General features: G+C 38.2%; 1 protein-coding gene and 2 long non-coding RNA genes across 5 annotated transcripts; 1 reads left to right on the plus strand and 2 right to left on the minus strand.

The window, feature by feature from the left end:
* LOC148723592 (uncharacterized) lies at positions 1 to 4,751 on the minus strand. Its single transcript, XR_015991628.1, has 2 exons — positions 4,635 to 4,751; positions 1 to 1,835 (listed from the first exon to the last, which is right to left on the minus strand). It is a non-coding gene; the product is annotated as an uncharacterized LOC148723592 (long non-coding RNA).
* A 1,957-nt stretch (positions 4,752 to 6,708) lies between these two features.
* On the minus strand, positions 6,709 to 23,375 carry LOC111322296 (bone morphogenetic protein 1). 3 transcript variants are annotated; one of them, XM_088733000.1, is made up of 9 exons: positions 23,252 to 23,375; positions 20,309 to 20,412; positions 19,371 to 19,400; positions 17,846 to 18,211; positions 15,931 to 15,951; positions 15,258 to 15,458; positions 11,724 to 11,897; positions 8,607 to 8,939; positions 6,709 to 8,099 (listed from the first exon to the last, which is right to left on the minus strand). In XM_088733000.1, the coding sequence occupies exons 2-9, from the start codon at positions 20,328 to 20,330 to the stop codon at positions 7,855 to 7,857; spliced, it is 1,392 nt and encodes a 463-aa protein (XP_088589126.1). In that variant the 5' UTR covers positions 20,331 to 20,412; positions 23,252 to 23,375; the 3' UTR covers positions 6,709 to 7,854. The 3 variants fall into 3 exon arrangements, with proteins under 3 accessions (XP_088589126.1, XP_088589127.1, XP_088589128.1); XM_088733001.1 differs by lacking the exon at positions 23,252 to 23,375 and having other exon boundaries at positions 19,371 to 20,231; positions 20,309 to 20,408; XM_088733002.1 differs by lacking the exons at positions 19,371 to 19,400; positions 20,309 to 20,412 and having other exon boundaries at positions 23,252 to 23,333.
* On the plus strand, positions 20,504 to 22,641 carry LOC148723593 (uncharacterized). Its single transcript, XR_015991629.1, has 2 exons — positions 20,504 to 20,874; positions 20,958 to 22,641. It is a non-coding gene; the product is annotated as an uncharacterized LOC148723593 (long non-coding RNA).
* Positions 23,376 to 24,717: the final 1,342 nt, after the last annotated feature.

Below are 24,717 nucleotides of genomic sequence, written 5' to 3' on the forward strand. Positions count from 1 at the left end.
TTCATTACCTCATTTATTTTATTGCAACTTCTGGTATAGTATTTACTGTTTTAGAAGTATGCTGATAAAAATCAAAAGATCAAAGATTAAAGACTTGTCACTTGACAATGCAATGTGCAAAAATAACTAACTCTAAATATGCTTCATTCCTGAATCAATCCGCCCATTTCTTCAAGATCCTATGGAAATAACCGTTTAATTTTCTCATCTTATTGTGACCCTGCTGGTGAAAAAAGAAATTCAAAAGTCCTATTCTTTGTTTGCATGTGATGTTGGCATAAATTAAAAAACCGGGGTTAGCCATGTTGGGGGATAACCATGCACAACAATCCGTGTAACATAGCTGTCTGAAGTGTAGGTTGAAGGTGTTATGCACATACTTGTCAACATTATGCATTCTGAATAGCTGACAATACTATTATAGCTGTACAATACTGTTATTTTAAGACTTGTGCTGTAGTTTGGATTGTAATATATTTTGTGTGAACGGTAAATTTTTTTCGTTGGATACTACACCACCACGTGCTTTTAAAATTGCAGAAGCCATTATCATTTCACAGTTTTAGTTTTCCCTCTTATCATGCCACAAGTCTGTGTTGTGTTTGGTTGTTTTACATGTATGAACAAGCAAGCAATTGAAAAGTAATTATTGTTTAAGGTTTCAAGGCCGTATGTTTCTTTTTTTATTTTTTTTCGCATCTTGGTGCATACACATAATTATAGTTTAGTTTGAGATTCAGCTAATTACCGATACTTGTGGGATTGATGCTGTATTTTCTAAATATTGATAATAACAACACAAAGTTGGGGATAACCACGCACATACTTTGCGGAAGCCGGTATCGTTTTGTTGGTAAAGGTAAAACTAGGTGAGTCACTGGCTCTTATTGACATGAAAGCTGCCGTAGTGTGCTATGCACTCACCAATTTATCAGAGTCCATTGTACCACTTGATTGAGGTGAACTTACAACCAGTTTGATCCCAGGTACTTTATGCACAATTTTTCATCTAAGGGCCTTAGAGATGTAGTTAAGGCTAGCCATAATTTGTCAGTAAAGAACTTCGGTAATTCTCAAGTTGACAAAAACACAGCTTTAAGGTACACCACTGACAAGCAACATTTAGTTTGTGTCACAGATGCTGGTCATTAATAGATACCTATATGACTAACAACCATAAAGTTCGGTTAGCATTTTGACAAAGAAAGGAGCACCCTCAAAGTAACATTTTGGTGGTTGCTCAGTTAATTTTTTCTAAAAGAAATTTGACAGATCCAGTCTCTTAAAGGCTCTCCTTTCAACTTCAAACATGACATATGATACCATTTTATCTTAAACAAATCATTGTCACAGCCAATTAATGTGCTGCCCTCCAAATCTTGTTGACAATAGCACCACAGCCCTTCTTCTTCTTCACAACCAGATGATGTTGATGAAGATGTAATGGTTAGAGCTTCACAGCCTGGGCATGTATATTACCTCCCCCACAATTTCAAGCAAAATGTACTCACTGAAGAAATCAGAGGAAACAGAGTGCATCTTCCCAAAACTCTTGGTCAGGGAGAATTTCTGCACAGAGATCAATTATTGTTCACACCACAAAATCACAATATTCAACCCCACAGATAAAAATCTGAGCCTTAACTTGGTAGTTGGCATGACATTTGTCAAGATGAACTTTAACAAACTTATCTTTCTTTAAACAGTTGTTTTGGCCAGCAGCCTCAGCAATTGTGGAATCCTTGTGCGCATATAGACATTTCATTTCACACACAACCATCCCACAGAATTTGCAGTCAATAATCTCATCAGGGGAAGCTCCTAAGTGTGGCCACCTAGAATTAATATTGAGACCACAGTCAGAAATTGTCAAAGACTCATGGAATTGATTCATATCTATCTGGTAAGCTTTGCGAGCACTAGTGTTGTTTTCACAACCCCACAGTGTGGCTGCAGTTGTAAAATTATGGGCTTCAGGGTAGCATATGGACTTGACTAAGACTTAGCAGGCTTAGTCATATTTGTTTTGCAAGCAGTTTTTCGATTGGAAGCAGTAATATGACCTGCTTGCCTGCCATTTGGTACCAAATTTATTTTGTGACTGCTTTCTGGTTGAATCTTCTATTGCTTGACACTCATCAGGCACAATCGCAAGAAATATTTGTTGACACTGCTGCAACAACCCTATGTAGTCTAACTGCAAACACTCTTCTCTGAAAAAAACAAAGCTATTGGGCAAGTGCTTGGGTAAATTATCAATTTCTTTACAAGCTCATTTAAAGGTGTGACAAGGGACAAGACTGCTGGTTCTACTGTACAGCCAGAAATACTTCTAATAGTTTTCTGCTCTTCTGGGGTTGGGGTGGGTGTCCTGGTTGTTTGAATCCCAGGGTTAGATCTAGTAGCCATAGGAGTAACCCGTTCCTCCACCATCAATTCATGCTTCCTTCAGGCAGAGGTAAAATCCATCTCACTTACAGGTAATGGGGGATTTCTTTGAGTGCATGTGGTAGAATCTCTAATTCTAACACCAGCCTCCACAGCAAAAAGCTCTGCCCCAACATGAGACCACCCTTCACATAACCCTACCATGCAATAGCAATGGGAAGCAATCACATTTTTCTGCCAGAAACCATATTCAAAGTGGGATGTCCCAGGCTCTCTGTGGGCAATTCACCACTGAAGTGATCGTGAGGGTACACAAAAAGTCTTAATTCTAAATCCCAAAAATTCAGATCCTTGAAATATGCCATATCACTCACTAATGTGAGTACTATGAGTGATATGTCTTCTGAACTTGCAGCTGTTGTGTCAAAATCAACTAGATCGCTCTGACAAAGGGCTAATGCACAAAACATCAGCTTTGAACTCTATGATGGCCAATTTACAATTTCAACTAAGTTGAAATAACCAAATTACCAAGACTACAATAATTGTGACATTGAAATCACAGCTGCCGAGGGAGCCATCGACATTGTTTAATGATTTTTAGCAGCCTTGTATACAGGGGCTTCATTAATGTTTTCTGCAGGAGGGTAACTGGTTTTCACAGGCGGGAAAAACTCTTTGAACTAAACTTCTTTATAAGATCAACTTTCCTCCAGACCGTCAAATCAGGTGGGCAAAACCGTCCTCACAAACGATCAATTTGCCCAGTGCCTGGCCCTTAATGAAACCCCTGTGTATATAGGGTTCTAGATTTGCCATTCACCTTTCTGTATAGTTTTAGATATGCTTTAACTTATCAGATTATTAGACTTAGAATCTGTTCAGATTTGACTCCGTTATTTATAGTTTTCCAGACGCTTTGACAAAAAAAAAGGAGTAGATGTGAGCCGAAAGTGAGTTATTTTGGATCGCTTTTTACGCTGTTAATATTTTGTATTGTAGAAGATTTTAAGGAAATTATTGCTAAATAAAATTACTTCTAATTACCAAGTAAAACAAGAGTTGTTAGCCGAGGTCAATAAAAAGAGTCCTTTATTTTGCTCTAAAGGCTGATAGTTTCTAAAGAAACTGTTTGGGGCTGCGTCGGTGGAGGTAACGAAATAATTTGAATATATCAACAAAGTTGAAATGGTAACTTGGCCACTGTAACGATTACAAAAGCTGATGTTTCGAGCATTAGCCCTTCATTGGAGCGAATAGAGGAATTGTGGGTTGTGTGTGCTTTTAAAGGCAGAAAATGGAGCTACGTTATTGGTGGGAACATGGCAACGAGAAAAACACGAATAAATTAGTGGAATGAAAAGCGTTCGTTGATCCCTGTGGGATTTAGACTGCCGGTTTGAAAGATGAGCTTTTGTTCAAGAGTTTTACGGCTTTCCGTGCTACCTAAGTGTAAGGAAAGACCGCAACATATGGCAATCTGCAAAGAATAAAGCACACCTACAGGAGTCTTAACTATGACAACTTACGTCTTTAACTATGACAACTTTACTTTATTTTAACTAGCTTTGTTTTGTTTTAAGTCAATTTAAATCCGAAATTTCTACATTGAAATTCGACCTGTAGAATAAATTTTACTTAGTTTTTATCTTGTTTAGAAATTATATTTTAAAATCCTTTGCTTCAGAATTATATTTTGTATTTTATATATAGATAGTATTTAGATAGTTAGTCATTAGATTAATTTTAAATATTTTAAATTTAGATAATTTAACTTGGAGATATTAGCATTTATTTGCTATCTTAAATCCAAGTATAAATAAAGTTATTGTCATTGTCATTGCTAGTGTCCCCAATTGGTACTGTCCTGTGCTAGAATTTTTGACACTTAAATAAAGGTTCATTCATTCCGGTCTTACTTGTGTTATAGCAATCTTACATAAAAAAAAATCATAGAGTTCAACATGCCAACATTTCGAATTTCGAAATATCTCGTTTAGACGATAAAATAATAGGCAAATACGGTATAAAGATGCTAACTTAGCGAAAGGCAGCTCAACTGAAATGTATAAATTTGGGACTCAGAACGTTAGCTTTTAAAATTCCCTAACAATCGATTCACCACAGGCGTGATACACTAAATATTTATCAACGCGAAATTGAAATGCATCATTCTTAAATCTATCCTCCTCAAGCCAGAAGAAGACGATGGAATTCGGCTCTGAACATAAATAACGGAATCTCACCAGTTCAAGGCGTACGGCTTGCGTGGTCGTCGGCGTCGTGATAGTCAGATCGTTGGTCAGCTTTTGTCAGCTAAGCGTTTGGCAGCAAGAGAACACAGCGGTTAAGTGTAGGGCATGCGTGAAGGATCAATCTCGGGCGCCCGCGCGCCAATTTCCCGCGCAAAATTGCTAAGCGAAACAAAGGAAACAACCGATGTCTCACAAAATAGTAGACAAACGTTCATGGAAATCTGTAACAGGAGAAAAAGCAAGGAAAAGGACAACATGAGACTTTTTCTAACACAAAGCCTATTCATTCTGAATATCTAAACTTAATTTAGGGGTCGGTAAGTAAATGTCGTGTCTCATTTCTGGTGCCATGACTATGAATACGACATTTGAATAATCACAAATTTTAAAACACTTATCTCACACTTAACACAACAGTAAATAACTTATGTTATATTGACGATACAATAATTAAAACAGCATGAAATACATCATGAAAAGGAAAAATAAAGATTGGCCCTATGACGTTTCACCTGGAAGAAAAGGATCAAAATTTAAAATACCCATTTACAGGTAAGTCCGAAAATGTTTATTGAAATAGCTAGCTAGGAGACTAAGTTAAAAAAGAAGTTTAAGTCCTTTCTTAACCTTGTTAAAACTAATGGCTTCGACTACAGTTCGCGGCAGACTGATCCATTCTTGTACCGTAAGGACGGCGAAAAACATTTGAAAGCCCAGGGCTGTAGACAGATTTCAGGACAAGACCAGGCAAGTTTCGAGCGCGGAAGGCGCGAACCGCAAGAGGGGTCTGGGGGCATGCCCCCAGAAAACTTTGAAAGCTAGAGGTTTAGAAATGCTCTTTTAAGAATTTTCCGTGGCATTTTTCTTCAGAAAAGTCAATCTTTAAGAAAAAAATGAAGAAAGGCCAAAATTAAGACGAGGCAACTGCCTCGTCTTGCCTCATGCTAGCTACGGCCCTGTTTACACTCTGTTAGCTTAAGAGATAATTTGAAGGAATGGTTTTCCCTTATAGATGTGCACTAAGTTCATCTCGTGTTATCTCTCGGAATCAATGTTTTCACTTTGAGCTCATAAACCTCCTCGCATTGCTAGTTAATGACTCAGTGGTCCGACTGGTAAATAGTGGTTTACCGCGTACAGTAATTCTGCTATAGTACATTGCGCCACCTTCTTGTGGATGATCTTTGTTTAAAACGTAGCGTCAATGCATTTTTGAGGGCGTTTTTTTTTTTTTAAATAAATCCTACATTAAGGGATCTTTTTTTGGCATAAAATACCGTTGTTTTTTTCACGTTTAATCCCTATTCTGTGGAACCTGTATTTAGCAGTCACCCCGTCTCCCCCGTGGGTGACCGCTAACATGAAGGCTGGGCCGAGAAGGATAACCGAGGAGTACTAAGATAAAGTTTTCGAGCTGTGCAGTGTTCCTGCCAAGTTCTGAGGGGGTTTTACGAAGTATCATATCCGCTTGCGTGCGAAAGATTCGAACAAAATGCTTACTCAAATCTACCTAAGGACCACTTCGAGCCTTGCATCTTAAATTCCACGATTAGACGGGTGGTTGGCATTCCGGGGGGTCTATCGAGGGGAAACTTCACAAAAGTGTGAGATATTTGCCATTAAGGAGGTCTTCATAAACTAGAAGAATCACATATGAAAATCACATATACATCTTCCGGCCAATGAAGTCTATCCTTTGGCAACCAACAAGTTGATCCCCGGAAGATCTGACACTATTGCAAAATTGCAACATCGTTTTCCGAGCTATTTGCTCTAACTACAGAAGTTTCGAGAACACTCCTCTTGCGAGAAACTATCATTTTTGGGATGGCTCGAAACTAATCAGTAGAGAGGTAAATCTCTAAAGAAACTGCGGTGCTACGTCGATGGAGCGTGAGGAAGGGGTATAACCAGACAATTTGGTTTCATCAACTGAGTTAATGACATAAATTGGCCACCATCATTCGCTCAGACCAAGGGCTAACGTTTGAAACGTCAGCTCTAGAAACTCTCTACAGAGGCCAAGTTACACTATCGACTCATTAAATAAAACCAAATTTCTAAATATCTTAATACGATTAACTTTATTCAGCACTCAATGTGACACGCTTTCTCCTGAAATGCGAAAAAGAACTCCAGAAATTTCTCTGTAATATTAAGCACTGAGCCATTATATTCGAGTGTTACACACTCCTTATATACAGTACTTAAATAGAATAATAAATATAGCTTAACAAAGCCATACGATAAGGAATGATTTTCGGAAAACGCCGCCTACTTGTTAACGTTGCCATTGTAAATAGTACTACTGCAGGTTGTTTGACACTTTCTCATAAGAGGCGTCAGTGGTTTTTACTGTTATTGAACTTGGTACAAACAAATACGAAAGAGTTCTCATGAAAAAAAAAGAAAAAAAACTTGACAGGGATTCACATCTTTGTATTCATATGGTGAATGACAATATTAATGATTAAGATTGGAAAATTTTGATTCGTATTTTTTCGTGTCCAAAATTCCATTTAAATTGAGTGGATACTAAAAAATTTAAATTCATGAGAAAGACAAACCGCAGAGAAACAAGGAGGATTAACATGGACTGCAATTGAGAAAGTTCTAAAATTTAAAATAAATTTCAGAAGATCCACAAACTGTGACGCAACTCCCTTATGGTCTTAGAAGACAAAAATAACAAGAACATCAAGAGATCCACCCTTTGACATTCAGCTGAATAAGAATCCTTGTTACCAATGCCGTAATACCCGCTTAAGGAGAGCGCTCACTATACTTAACTGTGTTAAACAATACCTTTTCAGGTTTAGTTCTAAATTGTTATATCAATATCTGATAATTATTGATACCTCAATCAGGATTTTTGGTCATCATCTCATTCTCTATCATGGCCTTAACCAATATCGTTACAGCCACCGTCTCTTATAAATCCAAGATCAACAGATTAATAAAGTTAACGAAATTCTATAATAAATAATCACTGACTATTGTGATCTTTCCTTTAGCTAAAAATTGTCCTTGGAAGTCATCTGAATTGGCTGCACTGGTAGACTAGTTTCACCAACATTGCAATTTAAGAACGACCAGGTCATTTCAGTCTTTTAAAAGAGTAAGAGATATTTGTTGGCCAATCCAACGTTCTCTGACCCAAAATGTTAGATTCCCTTTTAAAATGAGAAGGATTCGTGTAATTGACAGGCAATTACTGTTGAGGATAAGGTGGCGTTCCTGCAGGAGGAGGTGCTGATGGGTAAGGTGCCACACCTCCAGGTGCTGGCTGAAATGCTGGGAAAGGAGGCACTCCATCTGGTTGTGCGATGGGGTACGGTGGTGCTCCAGCTGGTTGTCCAGGCGGGTATGGTGCAGTAGGACCAGGAGGATACGGTTGTCCCGAGGAAAAGGGTGGTGCTCCTCCAGGTGGTGCAACAGGATAAGATCCAGATTTGTCTGAAAACAAATTTAAACAGACTTCAAATCGTACATTTAAGTATATCCAAGATGTTTCACAGTGCCAGGCTATCTGTGGTTCTCTTTGCAAGTGTCATATACTCAGCACAAAGCAATGCTCTGCGCGTCCTAGCACCTCTTGAATGATTTCACATCCATGCCTCCATTTTCACATATATATTTCATTTACTGAAGGAAGAAGCCAAAATAGCCGGGTGAACGTTCAGTTTACTTGTAACAAGGTTTGTACTTCCCTAAGTGAAGTTGCTGCTTGTATCGCCATGCATAGTGATTGGCAAAGCCACTGCCTTTACTTTTGAACTGGTACAGTATATGCAATGAATGACCTTCACCTTCCTCCTTCCCAGTATTTGAAATTATTTTGGGAGGGGCAGGGATTGTGTGACTTGAAATTTTTCTTTTTCCAAGTACCAGAGACTTAATAAAAACCTTGAGTTTCCTTTGACAATAACCCTTCACATTAAAAGCACAGTTCCACCAACTTACCTTGTTGTAGGTAGGATGCCCCCATCACTTGACTGTAGGGTGGTGGTGCATAACCTGGCTGTGGTGGAGGTGCATAGCCAGGCTGTGGAGGAGGATAGTGTCCTGTTTGAGGAGGCGGGGGTCCATAGCCTGGCTGAGGTGCTGGGGGAGGGTGATTTATGGTCACTTGCTGTGGTGGGGCGGCAACATAAGCCACAGCTGTGTGTTGTTGTGCCCTTGCCAGTCTCCTTTGACGTACACATCTATAGTAAATACAACCAGCACAAAAAAACACAAAAACCAGTGGAACCAGGATGCCAACCACAACACCACCAAGGGAGCTGCTGTCATCACCTGATGGGATAGAATGAAAAAAATTAATTTACTTAAGTATGGTGAAATTCTATTGTTCATCTCAAATAAACTTAACCAATTGAGCTAACCACCTCCCGGTTATCTCAATTGGTTAGAACGCCAGATTGTGTTGTGTGGGAGGTCGAGGGTTCGAGCCCCGGCCAGACCAAACGCTCATGGTCTTAAAAAAAGTGAGGACAATTTGCTACCTTTCTATAATCAAGAAATGGATAGATATTCTAGTCTTCTCGGATAAGGACGAATAAACTGTAGGCCCCATCTCCTGGCAGAGTTAACGGTAGGAGACGTTAATTTCCCATGCACGAGATTACTGTGTGGTGGATGTCCTCCCCTGGGTGGGATGGGTGAGTGTTGGCCCTGAAAAGCCCCTATGGGGAGTGGTCAATTAACCTATGTATGTATGCATGTAAAGTGTGACTTGATTTTCGTAGAACAGTGCTCAATACATAGAAGTAGAGCGAAGTATATATTGTGGGAGGAAAAAGACAAGTAAACTACAAGTTCATCCCTACAAGCCTGTTTCGTGGTCGCCCACTCATCAGGGGATTTAACGAGAATAACCTTTACCATTGCTTATATACAATATAATTTGCATGATCTAACTAGTCTAATTTATGCAGCGCGAAATTGACAGTTTAGTTGTTGCGTAGGAGGGCTTTGCTTCTGTGGCGGCATGAAGACACGAGTTCATTACGTTTGTTTAGTGTTGATAGTTCGGGCCGGCAGATGATTAGGAATTTTTCTTTGAGGCAGAGGCTACATCTTTTAGTTGAGCTGTTATACGGTGAGTGCGATGAGAGAATGCGCCAGGAAATAAAGGGATCGATGTTGTTGTCTTTGAGGGTCCAGATGTGCTTGCTGAGTTCGGTAGAGTTTCTGTGTTTAGCGTGGCGGAATGATGCGGTGTGGTTTCTGTATCTTGTTTTGAAGTCATTCTCTGTGAGTCCGATGTATGTTTCTGTCGTGTTGTTGTCTTTGCGTGTAACGGAGGCTTGGTAGACAACAACACGACAGAAGTCATTCTCTGTGAGTCCGATGTATGTTTCTGTCGTGTTGTTGTCTTTGCGTGTAACGGAGGATTGGTAGACAACAACACGACAGAAACGTACATCGGACTCACAGAGAATGACTTCAAAACAAGATACAGAAACCACACCGCATCATTCCGCCACGCTAAACACAGAAACTCTACCGAACTCAGCAAGCACATCTGGACCCTCAAAGACAACAACATCGATCACTTTATTTCCTGGCGCATTCTCTCATCGCACTCACCGTATAACAGCTCAACTAAAAGATGTAGCCTCTGCCTCAAAGAAAAATTCCTAATCATCTGCCGGCCCGAACTATCAACACTAAACAAACGTAATGAACTCGTGTCTTCATGCCGCCACAGAAGCAAAGCCCTCCAACGCAACAACTAAACTGTCAATTTCGCGCTACATAAATTAGACTAGTTAGATCATGCAAATTATATTGTATATAAGCAATGGTAAAGGTTATTCTCGTTAAATCCCCTGATGAGTGGGCGACCACGAAACAGGCTTGTAGGGATGAACTTGTAGTTTACTTGTCTTTTTCCTCCCACAATATATGTATGCATGTATGTATGTAAGAGCATGTACCGTTGCTGTAGATTGTACGTGAGTGTGTACATGTCCCTTGCACAGGTTGGTTTGGTTTCTTGCTTTTAAGAAATGAACTTAAATGACTTCTGCATAATTTAAAATAAGTTAATAGTTTGACCAAACTTAGGCAACCCAGATTCTCAAATTCTAATTTGTCCATTCCAATTGAAATGCACTCCTGCATGTAGAAAAGCACTAAATCTAAACAAAAAAAGGTAAGAAAAAGGTTGAATTACTTTATGCTAATATTCCCTTCACTTCAAATTTTTGTTGAAAGATTGGCTAGAAATTGACCCCAACAATATTCAGAGGAGATACAATGAATATATGAAGTTCATATATTTTTGAACTGCGGTATTAGATACATATGATGGACGATCCTCGCAGTAGATAGCGCTATTTAGGCAATAGCGAAAATCAGACCTGAAAAAAATTTTCAGGTCTGATTTTCGCTATTGCCTAAATAGCGCTATCTACTGCGAGGATCGTCCATCATACGTAAATATTCAGAGGAAAATGAACCACCATAACTGTCAACTTTTTCAGTGTAATTACAAGAGTTTCCTCTCCATGTTCCTCCATGACCTCTGAGAATTACCCAAGATCTTTTAACTAATTCCCTTTATTACTGTGTAAGTCCTAACAATTTCTGAAAACAACTATGAAAATCTTATGGCTACTGCCGGTAGAATGACGTAACTACACTACGGCCGAAAAATCCACGCATGTGACTCAAGCATTAAGGAATATCAGTGAACTTTCTTTTTGTCCTTTAGTTGATTGTAAGTCCCTTCGTTATTGACAGTGGTATTGGATAATAACAATTTTCAAACACAGAATAATGTAATTAAAATGCATGCAGAAGGTTAGTGTTTTTGATCAACAAAGGGGGAACTGATACACAAGAATTAATAGTTGCGACCCTTGCCTGACTCCCACTAAGCTAAAAGGATAAAAATGCCTGTGATGCAGGCCATAAAGGAAACAAATAAGTTATTGTAAAGTTCAACAGCTCAGACAGCTTACTTTACTTGATATTATTAAGGGTGTCAAACAGTCACCCAGTATATAGAGTATATTGTACATTACAATATATAAATTTGGCTCCCTTGCAAACAGGTCACAAAAGACTTACTTGATTTATACATTACGTAGCCAGCAACAAACCCCCGCCCACTTTTAAAACTGTCAGATTTAAACCTAATCCAAATTCTCTCTTTTGATGAAGTAAAGTCAAAGGGTAACTTTTCACCACACGCAGAGTCTCTGATGGTTTTGGATTGATCGTATGAATCACTGTCATCTCCTCCTACAAAACAGGACAAAAGTTGTGAGAAACAGGTCCAATAGGTTCCGTAGATATCTACAATGATAAATGTTACCTTGTAATAAATTGATGTACAAGAAACAGAGTAAAATAGAAGTCAACAGGTGAAAAGACAGAAAAATATGTTCAAATGGGCTCCATTCTAACAATTAACAATTATTGCACAAAGTGGAGGTGAATAGTGGTGGATATTTATTGAGCCATGGTGGATATTTACCAACCTGTAGGCGAATAATTGTTTTAGTTTATACCACACAGAACTTTCTCCAACTTTCCAATGCCCTTTTGGTGTAAGGGGACCATATGAGTGAGCAGTATTCTAAATTGGATCATACAAGAGCACAGCAGAGAGCTCTCAGAGTCTTGTGACGATCAAAATCTCTGCAGGTTCATTTAATTAATCCTAGCATCCTGTTTGCTTTGGCTACTACCTTGTCAATGTGCAAATTCCAATACAAGTGCTGATCATGCAGTTGTTATCCGTGAATCTTAGAGTTTCTTGACTTCCTCCAAAGCTGAGTTGTCTGAGAAGAAATTGAGATAAAAGGCTGTTTCTTCTTAGTAATTCTCACTATTTTGCATTTCTTTTAGTTAAAATCCACAAAATTGCATACGCCCCATTCGTGAAGGTTATCCATATCCTCCTGAAACAAGTTTTGATCTGAAGCAGAGTTAATGACCCTTGAAGTTTTACAGTCATCTGCATGGAAGGTGATGGTATTTCCAGGATGTACAGACTCTGGGAGATCATTTATGAATATAACAAAGAACAGTGGACCTGAAAGAGAGCCTTGTGGACTGCCAGAAGAAACTCCTGACCAAGATGACGAGACACCATCCAAGACCACTCTTTGTTGTCATTAAGTTAAATAGCTTTCACATCATTGTAAGATAGAGCCAGAGATTCCAAAGCCACAAAGCTTTTGCAGTAAAACTGGGTAACTAACCCTATCAAAGGCTTTAGAGAAGTCCAGAAAGGCCACATCTACTTGATGATTGTCATCCAGAGCCATGGCCCACTGATGGTGGGTAAGGACCAGTCAGTCTTGCATAACCTTCCTTTGACAAAACCATGCTGCCATTCGCTTAAGTGGGGTGAAACATGTGAATAGATAGCATTATGCATAATACGCTCCAAACACTTAGCAGAAATGGGCAGCAGGGAAATAGATCTATAGTTATCAACAAGTTCCCTGTTATCACCTTTACTAACAGGGGTGATGTTAGCAGATTTCCATAAGGTAGGCATTACACCAGACTTCAGTGATGAATTGAACTGACGAGTCAAGGGTACTGAAAGTTCTTTTGCACAAGTTCGGAGAATTTGGGTTGGTAGACTACCCATGTCAGGAGATTTACTTGCACTTCTGAAGCTGAAGTTGTAACATTCAATAGTAAGTAAGGATTTACAACATCTGGAGATGACAAATTCACATCTAATGAAGATTTGAATAAGTGGATTGAAAAAAATTGCTAAAAGTTCCACTTCGGAAGTCAGTTCAGTTGAATACATGTTACCATAGATGACAGTCTCTGGGATTCTCCTGGCTTTTGACTTCATGAAGTAGAAGGCCAAAAATGTTTAAAATTATCTAGAATCTTCTCCAACAGGGATTGTAGGTATTGAGAGTAACTGCAAATAATAAGTCTCTGTTTTCTTTTTAAGTTCCTTCAACATCATGAACAAATCTTGAGAACCACTGGACTTAGAATATTTCCAAAGCCTCTTCTTCTTTCGAACAAGTTTCATAACTTCATTATTAATCCAGGGAGGTCTGGAGTGCTGTTTGAGTGTTATCTGCAGTATAATGGCAGAAAGTACAATATCTTGAAACTTTTCCAGACTTGTATTTATACAGGCTTCAGAGGTTACTGGATCCCATGGCATAGACTGTAATGAATTTTTCAGACCTTGAAAATCAGCCTTTTAATAAATATGGACCCTCGGCTGAGCATTATCTGGCTTTCTCGTCTTGGCATGTAACTTAAAGGTAAGGGGATGATAGTCTAAATCAGAAGCATCAGGTCTCACAACTATCTCTTCAACTAGGAGGTCATTATTCGTAAGAACAAGATCCAGAATATTTCCAAGAGAGCCAGGATTCCTTGAGTCACAGGTTATATGCATATTCTTCTGAATAAAAAAGAAATCATCAAAATGTTGCAAACATCTTCAGATCCAGGATGAGAGTTTAAAGAGCAACTGAGGTTCCAATCAATGTTTGGAAAATTGAAATCACTAGTTACTACAAGATTAACTAGGCCAGTTCTTGAGTACTTCACTAGGAAGTCCCTAAAACATTCAAGAAATGACTCATCTGTACCAGGTGGTTTGTAGAAAATACATTAGAGAACATATGTGGTAAGGTTAGGATAAATTTCAAGAGCAATCATCTAAGCTTCAATTTTCAAGTGTGTCTCTTGCAGCTATGAGAACTCGTCCACCTTGCTGGTTGCTTCTATCCTTCCAGTACACAGTGTATCCCTTAAGTTGGAGCTCACAATCCAGATAGTTATTAGAGTTATGTTGCCAAGTCTCTGTCATGGCAACAATATTGAAAGAATCTGTAAGTAGGAAAGCATGCATACTTAATTACATTTGGCATTAACTCTGTCTGATGAGGGCAATGCCTGAAAATTGACTTCTGTAATTTGTTCAGTCGCTTCCTCAAAAAATGAATCTATGACGTTGAAAGGAAACGAGCAATTCATAAAATACCAAGAATTTTCAAAAGAACTTAGCATCATGCAGTTCTGTTGTTCATGCCGATGCACTTGGTATGATGCTGATTACAGCATCCAACACAGAGAATTCCCTTTTGGTTTGAGCGGACTGGTTTGGAGCAGATCACACATTGATGTTTCCATGTGGGAGGCTTTCTTCCAGTAGAAACTGGATTAGGATGAACATCTCCACAAAGTACTACATTATCCAGTTGAAAAGAAGCAGTTGAATTGCAGTGAGAGTTAATTCTGCGAGAGAGGAAGTGTTTCTTACACTTGGAAACAAGCTTAAAACCAAGATGGCTGCACAAACCAAAATCCTTTACAAGAGCGTAGCACAAGTTGGAGACCTCACAAGGAGCCAAGCACTTTCCATTAGCTCACAGAGACAAGCAACTCGCCTTAGTTAAACATTTCTTGAGGTGTAACAAGTTTCCAGAGCATAAAACCATCAAAAACAGGAAAATTTGGAGAGAGCAGACAAAAGCACATCTGATTCTCATGCTGACCGCTGACTGCTCACCTCCATACCAGCCAATCAGCGCATCCCACAAAGTATTATTCACCTGTGTGGTACAAATTATACTACTAATAAATAACATTAAGAACTTCTGTTACCTTTTACTTTGACCTTGTCATCATCACATCCAAAATCATATTTTAATTCGAAGTCCATAAAAGCAATTTTAATGCCTCTGTTCCTTCCAACCTCAATCTTCCAGTAGCAGTCTTTAAGAGAGGGATAATCTCTAGGCCAATTTGGAGAGCTTATAACTCCAGAGGTTGAAGAAAGAGTCTTTGTCGAAAAACATGTTGACCCTTTTTAAAGATATAATAAGGGTAAAAAGTTACAAATTATTCTCCCAAATGAATACACAGCACTAAAAAACAAGGACGACAACAAGTCCTTGCTATTTTTTAGGGAAGCTCTAATTTAAAAGAAAGCTGTTTGTCAAAGCACAGGCAGCTCAGTTTCACAAACAGCTGTTTAAATATTTGGTTTCATGAGGGAATGATTCCATTGGAATAAACAAAAAATATTCTTGAATTACACCCTTCATGACCATTTTTTTTTTAATAAACATGACTCATCAAGGATCAAGGCTGTGCTCAAAGAAAAATTGAAGGGAGCCTAGTGCTCTGAAACTGTGAAATCCAGGGTGCCCAGCATATGTTTCTTAAGATGAAAAAACTAAGATTCCTGAGTCTCCCAAGAGCAAAAGTTAAGCACCAGGGACCACCGAGCACTGCTAGACCACAGCCCTGAGGATCTATAACTTTGACCACATACCTCCTACACCACTTGAACTTCCTGTGGACTCAAACAAATACAGCCTGTTAGGTAATTAATGTTATGTTTTAAAAAAGATAGAAAGTACAAAATGGTACTCCATATATATAGTAGATGCTGTTTGCAAAATTAATGCTTGAAATTATGGAATATACTTTATTCAGCAAATTGTGTAGAACTAAAATTTTTATTGTGAGTTCAGTGAGTTCAAATCATGCACCATTATACCACCAGCATATAAGCTGTACATCTTTCTGATAAGGATTCAAAGTGTTGTCTGTTTTCAATGTTGGTTGCCTTATGTGCGTATAAGTTTGATAAAAGGACCAATATAAAGCAACTTTCTAGGATCTCCACTTGTGATTTGTTTCAATCACCTTTTAAATGACTTATCTTTCCAAATTTGAGTTGCCAAACCTGAGTGTGGCTTATCAACAAGTGCAGGTTATACACCAGTTTTTACACAGTATTTTAAAAACTTTTATGATATCCTTTCTTTACTTAAAATGTTTGATAAAGTGAAATGGAAGAGTATATTTTCTTCCTAATAGGAGTTTCCTTATGTTAAAATATAGCTGTAGTGTATAAAGGTAAAGTGTGACAGCACTTTGAATCTAGAAAATAGAAGGATCCCCATTAAGAGCCAAACATTACAATTTCTTAATTTTGTTTGCCTTTATCTCAATCATTCACATTCTTCTTCCATTTTTTCATTTCCCAGGATGATAGAGGTCATTCAAGAAAGTTGTGGCTGCAGAATATCAAAACCTATTACTCATTAAAATGACTTCAGATCTACCTGGAAAGCCAAAAAGGAGGCAAGATGCTAATAGTCCCTTTTACAGTTGTGGGCTTGGTGGCCAAGCCTTTGAACAGGAGTGAGGCTAAGGGTGACCCTGTTGTGATAGAGACCTGTATCTAGTTAGCATGATAACAAAGTAATTTGCATTTGAAAAGTAGCCACATCTCTATCATAACAAGGTCACCCTAAGCCTCACTCCTGTTCAAAGGCTTGGCCACCAAGCCCACAACTGTAAAAAGGACTATTTAATTTATAATGTTAATTGAACTGAGTGGAGTGCAATTTGGGCTGAAATCATACGCGTGATTTCAAAATCGAACGAGCGCACAGCGCGAGTTCAATTTGAAATCACACGTATGATTTCAGACCAAAATTGCACGACATGAGGTTCAATTACCACTTTATTACATCCATTTTGAAATCGCCCAAATACGGGACTTGTTCAATTCAAATATTTTACTGATGCAGTGCTGAGCCGGTTTTTAAATAAAAAGTGGAACCGGAAACGTGTTTACATCTTATTTTGTATGCAAAACAGAAAGACTTTGACATTGTGTCAAAAACTCAGTCAAGTGTAAAATGATGCGATTTAGAGCAAAAAATGATGCGATTTAGAGCAAAAAATGGTGCGATTTGGGAATAAATCGTACCAATTAAAGCCAATCAGATTACAGGGACCACCAGTGATTTCAAAATGGATGTAATAAATTACATTATGACTGGTTGATTTTGTCAGCTGCTCTTTCTCTTCCTCTTATCAACTCAAGTTAATCCCAAGATCTCATACCTAATTCTTCTTAATGCCTGCCATATAATTCTTATGATGTTAGTTTGGTGAATTCAGTATTGGATCAACTAATAATCCCCTAATTGATGTTTTCTTTATTCTTACTATCTATCTGCTTCATAGTGTATTGAAATTCCATCTAATGGTGACTCATAGGAGTTAAAAGGTTTAGATCTCTTCTAAACATTCTTCACGCAAACCAGCACACTGTAGCAAAAGTTTTAGAGACACACTCCTCTTCAAATACCTTATAATTTTCTTTACCCATCCCATACTCTATTATTTATTGTATTATTATTCTTAATCAATAAATATAGCAACAATACCAAGAGAAACTGATTTGTAACTTGCTTGAAATCCTTTGCCAGCACCAGAGCTATTGGACTTGAACCTTAAGCGCAGGCAGTTGTCACTTGAATAAACATCAAATGGCTTGTATCCATTTCCAGAGCAGTACCTGCCAATGGAACTTCTTCTGCATCCAATAAAAATCTCCACATAATCATCATTACAGTTTGGCATTTCCCCCTCAATGTCAAATGACAACCATGACAGTTTGATTCCAGAACCACTTCCAACTCGGATATCATAAGTACAGTACAGGTTGTTAGCGTAAGTTGAACTTGTTGAATATGATGGTGAAGACACTGTTCCAAAGGAACCTGTATGAGACCCCTTGTTACAATTTGAAGCTATAAAATCAGAAGATAGCATGGAGAGTTAGTAATGCTATCCACAAGAGGAAGGGTTTACTCATGGGAAGGTTATTGGCACCATCAAGCCAGGTCTACCAAATTCAAACAGGATACTAATGATTAGATTTTTAACAAAGGTGCTCATATCCTTTTGGAATATTCCAATTAACACAGACAACCTGTTAAAGAGGCTACATACAAAACTATACACTGTATCAAGGACTCAAGAACCTGAAACCATACCCTGTGTATTGCAGAATGATACATGCAACCACGTAAACAATGAAATAATAGGAGAGAATGCACTGAACATACATCTGCCTCCCCTCAGGGTTGGTTGATACAATTTTGGTTTCAACTATGCTCTGTATTAAAATAATTTGAATATATCAACAAAGTTGAAATGGTAAATTGGCCACCGTTACGGTTACAAAAGCTGACGTTTCGAGCGTTAGCCCTTCATCGGAGCGAATGACGAAGGGCTAACACTCAAAATATCAGCTTTTATAACCGCAACGGTGGCCAATTTACCATTTCAACTTTGTTGATATATTCAAGTTATTTTGTTATCCCCACCGACGCAGCGCTAAACAGTTTCTTTAGAAACTATCAGCCTTTATTCATATGTTCTGTATCAATTCAAGGTCACACTCTGTGGTCACCACATTTCAGGGTCACAGGGTCATTCAGAAACTGAAAATACTGCAGTATTCTTTCAGGACAGAATGATTTCTTAATGTTGTGAAAATGCCATTTATGTATTTCGACAAAAGCCAAGACTCTGATGATGGCTTCTCTTTGCATTTCAAAATAACAGTCACTATCACTGACAAAGTCCTTTTTAGGACTACTCGCACCAATGGTAGACAATTACTCAACATGATCAATTTTTTCTGGTGAGTTCAAACATTTATTGAAACCTTTTCCCCTCACAAAACTATACCCCCAAAAATGAGGACCAAGAGTAGCCAAACTCCAGATAAATACATTCAAAGGATTACAATGAATAACTCCCAGTTTCTAGCAGTTATAGTTGATTCAGGCTTCCCCATCATCAACCATCACATTAAAGAACTGTACATGATAATGTAAATGTTAACAACATTTTTTTAAAGATTTTGTCATTATTACTCAAATGATAGTACTGGTATCTTACCTACAAATCCAACCTCCAGTAACAGGAGCCCTTTTAAGAAATAAAAAATCATGTAACATTCTAGAACGAAAGCTACTTATGGTAATGACTGACAGAAACTCCAATCTGTATCCTATATGCTGCAAATTTTCTGAGGAATTTCATTTTCATTGATGATTTTTTTATGCTTCCTAGAAATAAACACTTGGGAGTCAAGATGACTTAAAATCTACAGGGAAACACTTTTTGAACTTTTCAAGTTTCACAGTGAATCAAAGACTAGCATATAATGTGTTCACAGCATAACTCCTGCAGCTTCAACCTTAAATAGCCTTGATGACATAACAGTTTTTGTGAGTCAGCAAGATATGAGTTATTGACCAAAAGTGAAGTCAAGGTGGCTGGATTTTGGCTGAATTCCTTTTTCGACATTTTTAGGGACCTGGACTTCCACTTGGTCCATAAAAACTTAGAGTATGAACTAGGCTAATATCCTGCAAATCTTGACCACCAAGCTTGGTTAATAAAGGATTTACTATATTGCAAAAATATATCTCATTTCGAAGAATCAAAATGATTTTTTCATTTCAAGACCCCAGCAAGAAACTATGTCTGTGACACAATAAACCAAAGAGGGTCCTTTCATTTTTTCTTTGTCTTGACTTTCTTCTTCTGCTCTTTACAACTTCATCAACTTTGTTAGTCTGCTCCACCCACTTTTCTTCTTGCACAGGATCAATACAGGCAATCCCAAGCAGGCAAGATGGACTTATCTTGCCTGGTCCAGAAGCCAATAAGAACACAGGATTGGCTTCATCTTGCCTGCTAGTACTGTCAGCTACATAGTAATAACTGAATAATTCATCTTAAACCAAAAAATAGCTGCAAAAATCACCAAAAGTAAGGTTACTTCATGAAGTAATTCATTTCTTAAATACTTAGATGTGAATGATAAATACCTGTTAGAAGTTGAAGATACATTTCCTTTTTGAATGGTTAGCCCTAGTTGAATGATCTTGCACTTTGTAACTCAGATCTGTAGAAAGGGCCTGTGAAGTTCGTCCTGTAACAGAGTCGAAATGATTCTTAGAATGCTCATGGAAACCACAATAGATTGCATAACAATCAGTGTGGGAATTTTAACTCCAATTCTTCGTTTTCACTTGACGTCACTTCCTCTGAGGTCAGGGTTAAAAAACCGGAAGTCGGCCATGTTGGAAGATATACAAACACGCGAAAGCGTATGCTCGGCTGCACGTGTAGTCAGTCGTGAAGCTAAAACTGGTGATTTTCTTCATTACGCCAACTCTTTGTGCTGTTTTTAATTGTGGGTATCATAATACTCGAGACAAAGAGTGTAGTTTCCTCAGAATGCCCAAAATAATAACTCATCAGGGAGAGCAAACTAGTAAACTTTCCGCGGAGCGAAGACAACAGTGGATCAAAAATATCAAAGGAGACAGCAAAGATCTCACCGAAAAAAAGATTGATGGAACTCGTGTTTGCAGTGCTCATTTCGCGTCAGGTAAAACATATCTAAAGTATGAAATTTTTTGCTCAGTTTTGTGGTACTATATAGCTTCACAACATTTGCAAATATTACCTTAGGACAGCCATCCGCACTGGAAGATACAACAAATGTAGATTGGGCTCTGACTGTAAACATGAGCCATTCCAGCATCAAAGACCCAACAAAAGGCTTTCATCGAGAAAAACGAGCTAAAACAAGAGCCCAGAACATGTAAAATAAACCTTCAAAAGCTGCGCGCCGTGCCTCCGAAGCCTCGACGTCGACTGACCTTCCAAAGATTCATCTTCCACCACTGCCGAATCAGAGTTTACTCTCGTAGAATCGAACTCGATGTCCAGCGACTTAAATCAACCGACTTTCGAACATCTTTCAAGTCAAAATAATCCAGACACAGCTAAAAGATACATTAAGAACTATCATGGGACCGTGTGACAACAACTAAGCGCGAGCGTGAAAACAGCGTGAGTGAAATTGACATGCACAGAAATAGCAACAACTGTTTTTGTTTGAAGTCAACCCAATTCCCAGTTTCTATTGTTTTCTTTGCAAAAAATCTCACGCATGTTTCCAACCTTGTTTGTAAACATGTTATTTTGACAAAGCGAAATGCCTTACAACAATTCTACGAATTTTTGTTGACATTGACGCGGACAAAGTTGAACTTGCCTTTACAAGACTCAGCCTACAGGTTCAACATTTCTGTACCAACTGCTCATAGAATATTCGATAGGTGGATTATGCGGAGGAAATATATTATTCTGCAAAGCACTCTACCCATCGACCTGGTGAAAGCAAAGTCCGGAGAATCATTATCCCCCATTGACCAGATTGCTAGAGTATCCTGGGCCTTGACAAATCTATCTGAGTCGGTGGTACCATTCAATTAGAGCTGTAAATTATTGTTCAGTTGTGCATAGCAATCTTATGAATACACCTCATTGCAAAAAGTTTTCATTTTCATAGAGCATTTAGAGATCTACTGAAATGGGAATGAAAACCATTCTAGCACTAATGGGTTAAGCTTCATCACTCATTAAGTATGCAAGAATATCACCAAAGGCTAAAATGTGAAAACTTATGTCACTACTGTACAATAAACTGTTGAATTTTACAATTGATTCTCAATGAATGCATGGTTTAAGAAAAAATATATGATGCTATCATTGATACAAATGCAAAGCTAAGCATTTGCTATTAACCTGCATGAGAAGGAATTGACTTATTACTTTTTCTAATTGGAAACAAAAAATGGGTATTTGGTGGCAGCATTAAAACCTAGGTTTGTATATAAAACATCTTTAAACTGTACACTTGACCTACAATAGATCTTCTAAAGATTTTATCCTCTTACTCCAAATGCAGAACAGAAGTATATTATTTCAAGTTAAACAACATAAGCTGGAATATTTGTTTGCCAAAGCTCAAATTATAGTAATACTGTCGTAAACTTGACTCGACTTTTCCTCCTGTTTTCTTGATATTAAGAGTGTTTACCCACCCCGAGACGAAAAAGTTGTAAGCTCCATGGCTTTGTAGGATTTCATTTGTAACATGGTTGTCCAAGACGTTTGAACCACCAAAATAGTTCACGATATCCGGGTACTGAACGGCGGGAAGCAAGCTTAAATCTTCTGAAAAACGCTCTTTTTCAACTTATATGGATCAAAACCATACAGTAGAGCTTTGTAACGATAGCGAGCCTTCGTAATATCATCTAAAGTTAACCAATAGTCGTCAAATACAATATCAATGTGAGAAGAACTAGTCACGTCCGCCATTATGAAAGCTTTGTATATCTTCCAACATGGCCGCCGGAAGTGATTCCTCCAATTTTGATCACGTGATTGAAAACGAAGAATCGTGAAGACATAGCTCCAAAGTTCAAAACAACCTCATAAAAAAGTTTTAACATCTGGTTTTCATGTGTGATCATTATAATTGTGACATGTGTGTGAAGGAAGGAAAATATTTGAACAGTTTACGACTCAAGGGAAAGATTTAACGCACACATGAAAAACTTTGTCCTATTTATTAGGTTTAAGTACTCTGTGAATGCTTATGCAATAGTCTTGCTTCTAACATGCGACCCACCTAGAATAGCTCTCGAGCTAACTATGGGAAAACGAAGCCCTTTATATACGAATCTAACAAATAAAATGTATGTATGTATGTATGTATGTATGTATGTATGTATGTATGTATGTATGTACGTATGTATGTTTGTATGTGTGTATGTATGAAGAAGGTCAAAAACTTAAAATAAAACAGAAGATTCATTCGGCAGTGGCTTCTTCCCAAAGGTTTCCCTCGACACACGAATTCATTTTTTGCACTTTAATAACCTCAGTAGCTAGATCAAGGAAACTCTTACCTGGTTTACAAGTTCTCCTTCCGTCGTAAAATCATTTTTGAAGAATCCTACGGATTTGAGGACAAGAGACGAAGGTTAAGTACGAAATACGAACCTCACCTGCCACTAGCGCAAAGGATTCTGGGAAAGCATTGATTACCAAGCTGGGACTACTGTAGACCAAATAGACCAAGGCTTGCGCAATTTGCGCTAAAAGCATTTTCCTATTTGCATCAGCGACTTGTGCTGAAAAGAGCGGCTAAATTTGCGAATGGAGCAGGCTACGAAATACGATATTTTGAGTTATTCTGCAGAATGATGGAATGGAGGATCGGTGGAATGGCGGAATATCTTGAGAAGGGGAATAGATAATAATCTTTAGACAGGGTGCGTTCTCACAGAAGTGGTTTTCAGAACGGCCCTGTAACTACCCACCCAACCCACCCCAGGGAGGACATCCATCACACAGTAATCTCGTGCCCCAACCCTGCAGGAGACGGGACCTCCATTTATTCGTCCCTATCCGAGAAGACTAGAATATCTAACCATTTCTTGATGTTAAAGAAAGGAAGCATATTCTTCTCAGTTAATTTTAAGACCCTAAGTGTTGGTCCGGCCGGTATTGAGCTCTCGACCTCCCGCACAGCAGTCCGGCGCTCTCCCAATTGAGCTAACCAGGCGGCGGTATACCTTTTAGTATGAAACAAGTCTCAAAAAACGGAAACGCTATAAAATAAGGAAGATTTTTGCAATTAACAGGCGAAATTGAAAGAAGCATAGGTAATCATTGGAGCCCAGAAGATTGGGGAACCATGAGGCTTTCGAGCTAGCCCCTATAAATCAATACTATATTACTATGTGCTATTATTATTGCTAATGTAATTATTATTTGTTATCATTTAATTATTGGTTGAATGCCAATGAGACAGTATATTCTTCATCATCTTTCTCTTGTAGGACGGAGTACTCATAAATGTGTGGTAGGCGGCAGGTTTTCTATTTTGCTTGTGAAACAAAATTTTCTACAACACTTCGTTTTTGCGTCATTATACAACCTCTATTTTTTTTTTTTTTTTTTTTTAATGCTGTAAAAATTGTGCTATACGAGTAGCCACATGCGGTCTTTGACAGTCTAGTTTTCTACTTAGTGCTCTTCATAAAGGTTTACAGTCAAGTCACCCGAGAGTCATCTCGAACCATTAGGGAGTCATCTCGAACCATTAGGGAGTCATCTCGAACCATTAGGGAGTCATCTCGAACCATTAGGGAGTCATCTCGAAGCGTTGGAATCGTTACTCAAACGTATTTCAATTCTTATAATAGGATCGATTAATGTCGTCGAATTCATCATGGTATTGTTAAAAACTAAGATAAAGTTTTTAAGGGTACGAAAAGTCCGTGAGTACGAAACTAACCGAACAACACTTCATTTTGTTGTTAGAAAAGAGCAACGCTTCCCTTTGTTGTAAGGAACGAACAAGGCTATT

Source organism: Stylophora pistillata, chromosome 9 (genome assembly GCF_964205215.1).
Source record: "Stylophora pistillata chromosome 9, jaStyPist1.2, whole genome shotgun sequence".
In the NCBI taxonomy this organism is placed as follows: Eukaryota; Metazoa; Cnidaria; class Anthozoa; order Scleractinia; family Pocilloporidae; genus Stylophora; species Stylophora pistillata.

Bases quoted from the DNA above. Each gene is read 5' to 3' on its own strand.
- LOC111322296 (XM_088733000.1), bottom strand. From the start codon at position 20,330: ATGTATCTTCAACTTCTAACAG. The intron at 11,898-15,257 runs GTAACAGAAGTT...CCTGTTTTGTAG, and splicing joins TGACAAGGTCAAAGTAAAAG to GAGGAGATGACAGTGATTCA. The intron at 8,100-8,606 runs GTAAGTTGGTGG...ATTTGTTTTCAG, and splicing joins GGCATCCTACCTACAACAAG to ACAAATCTGGATCTTATCCT.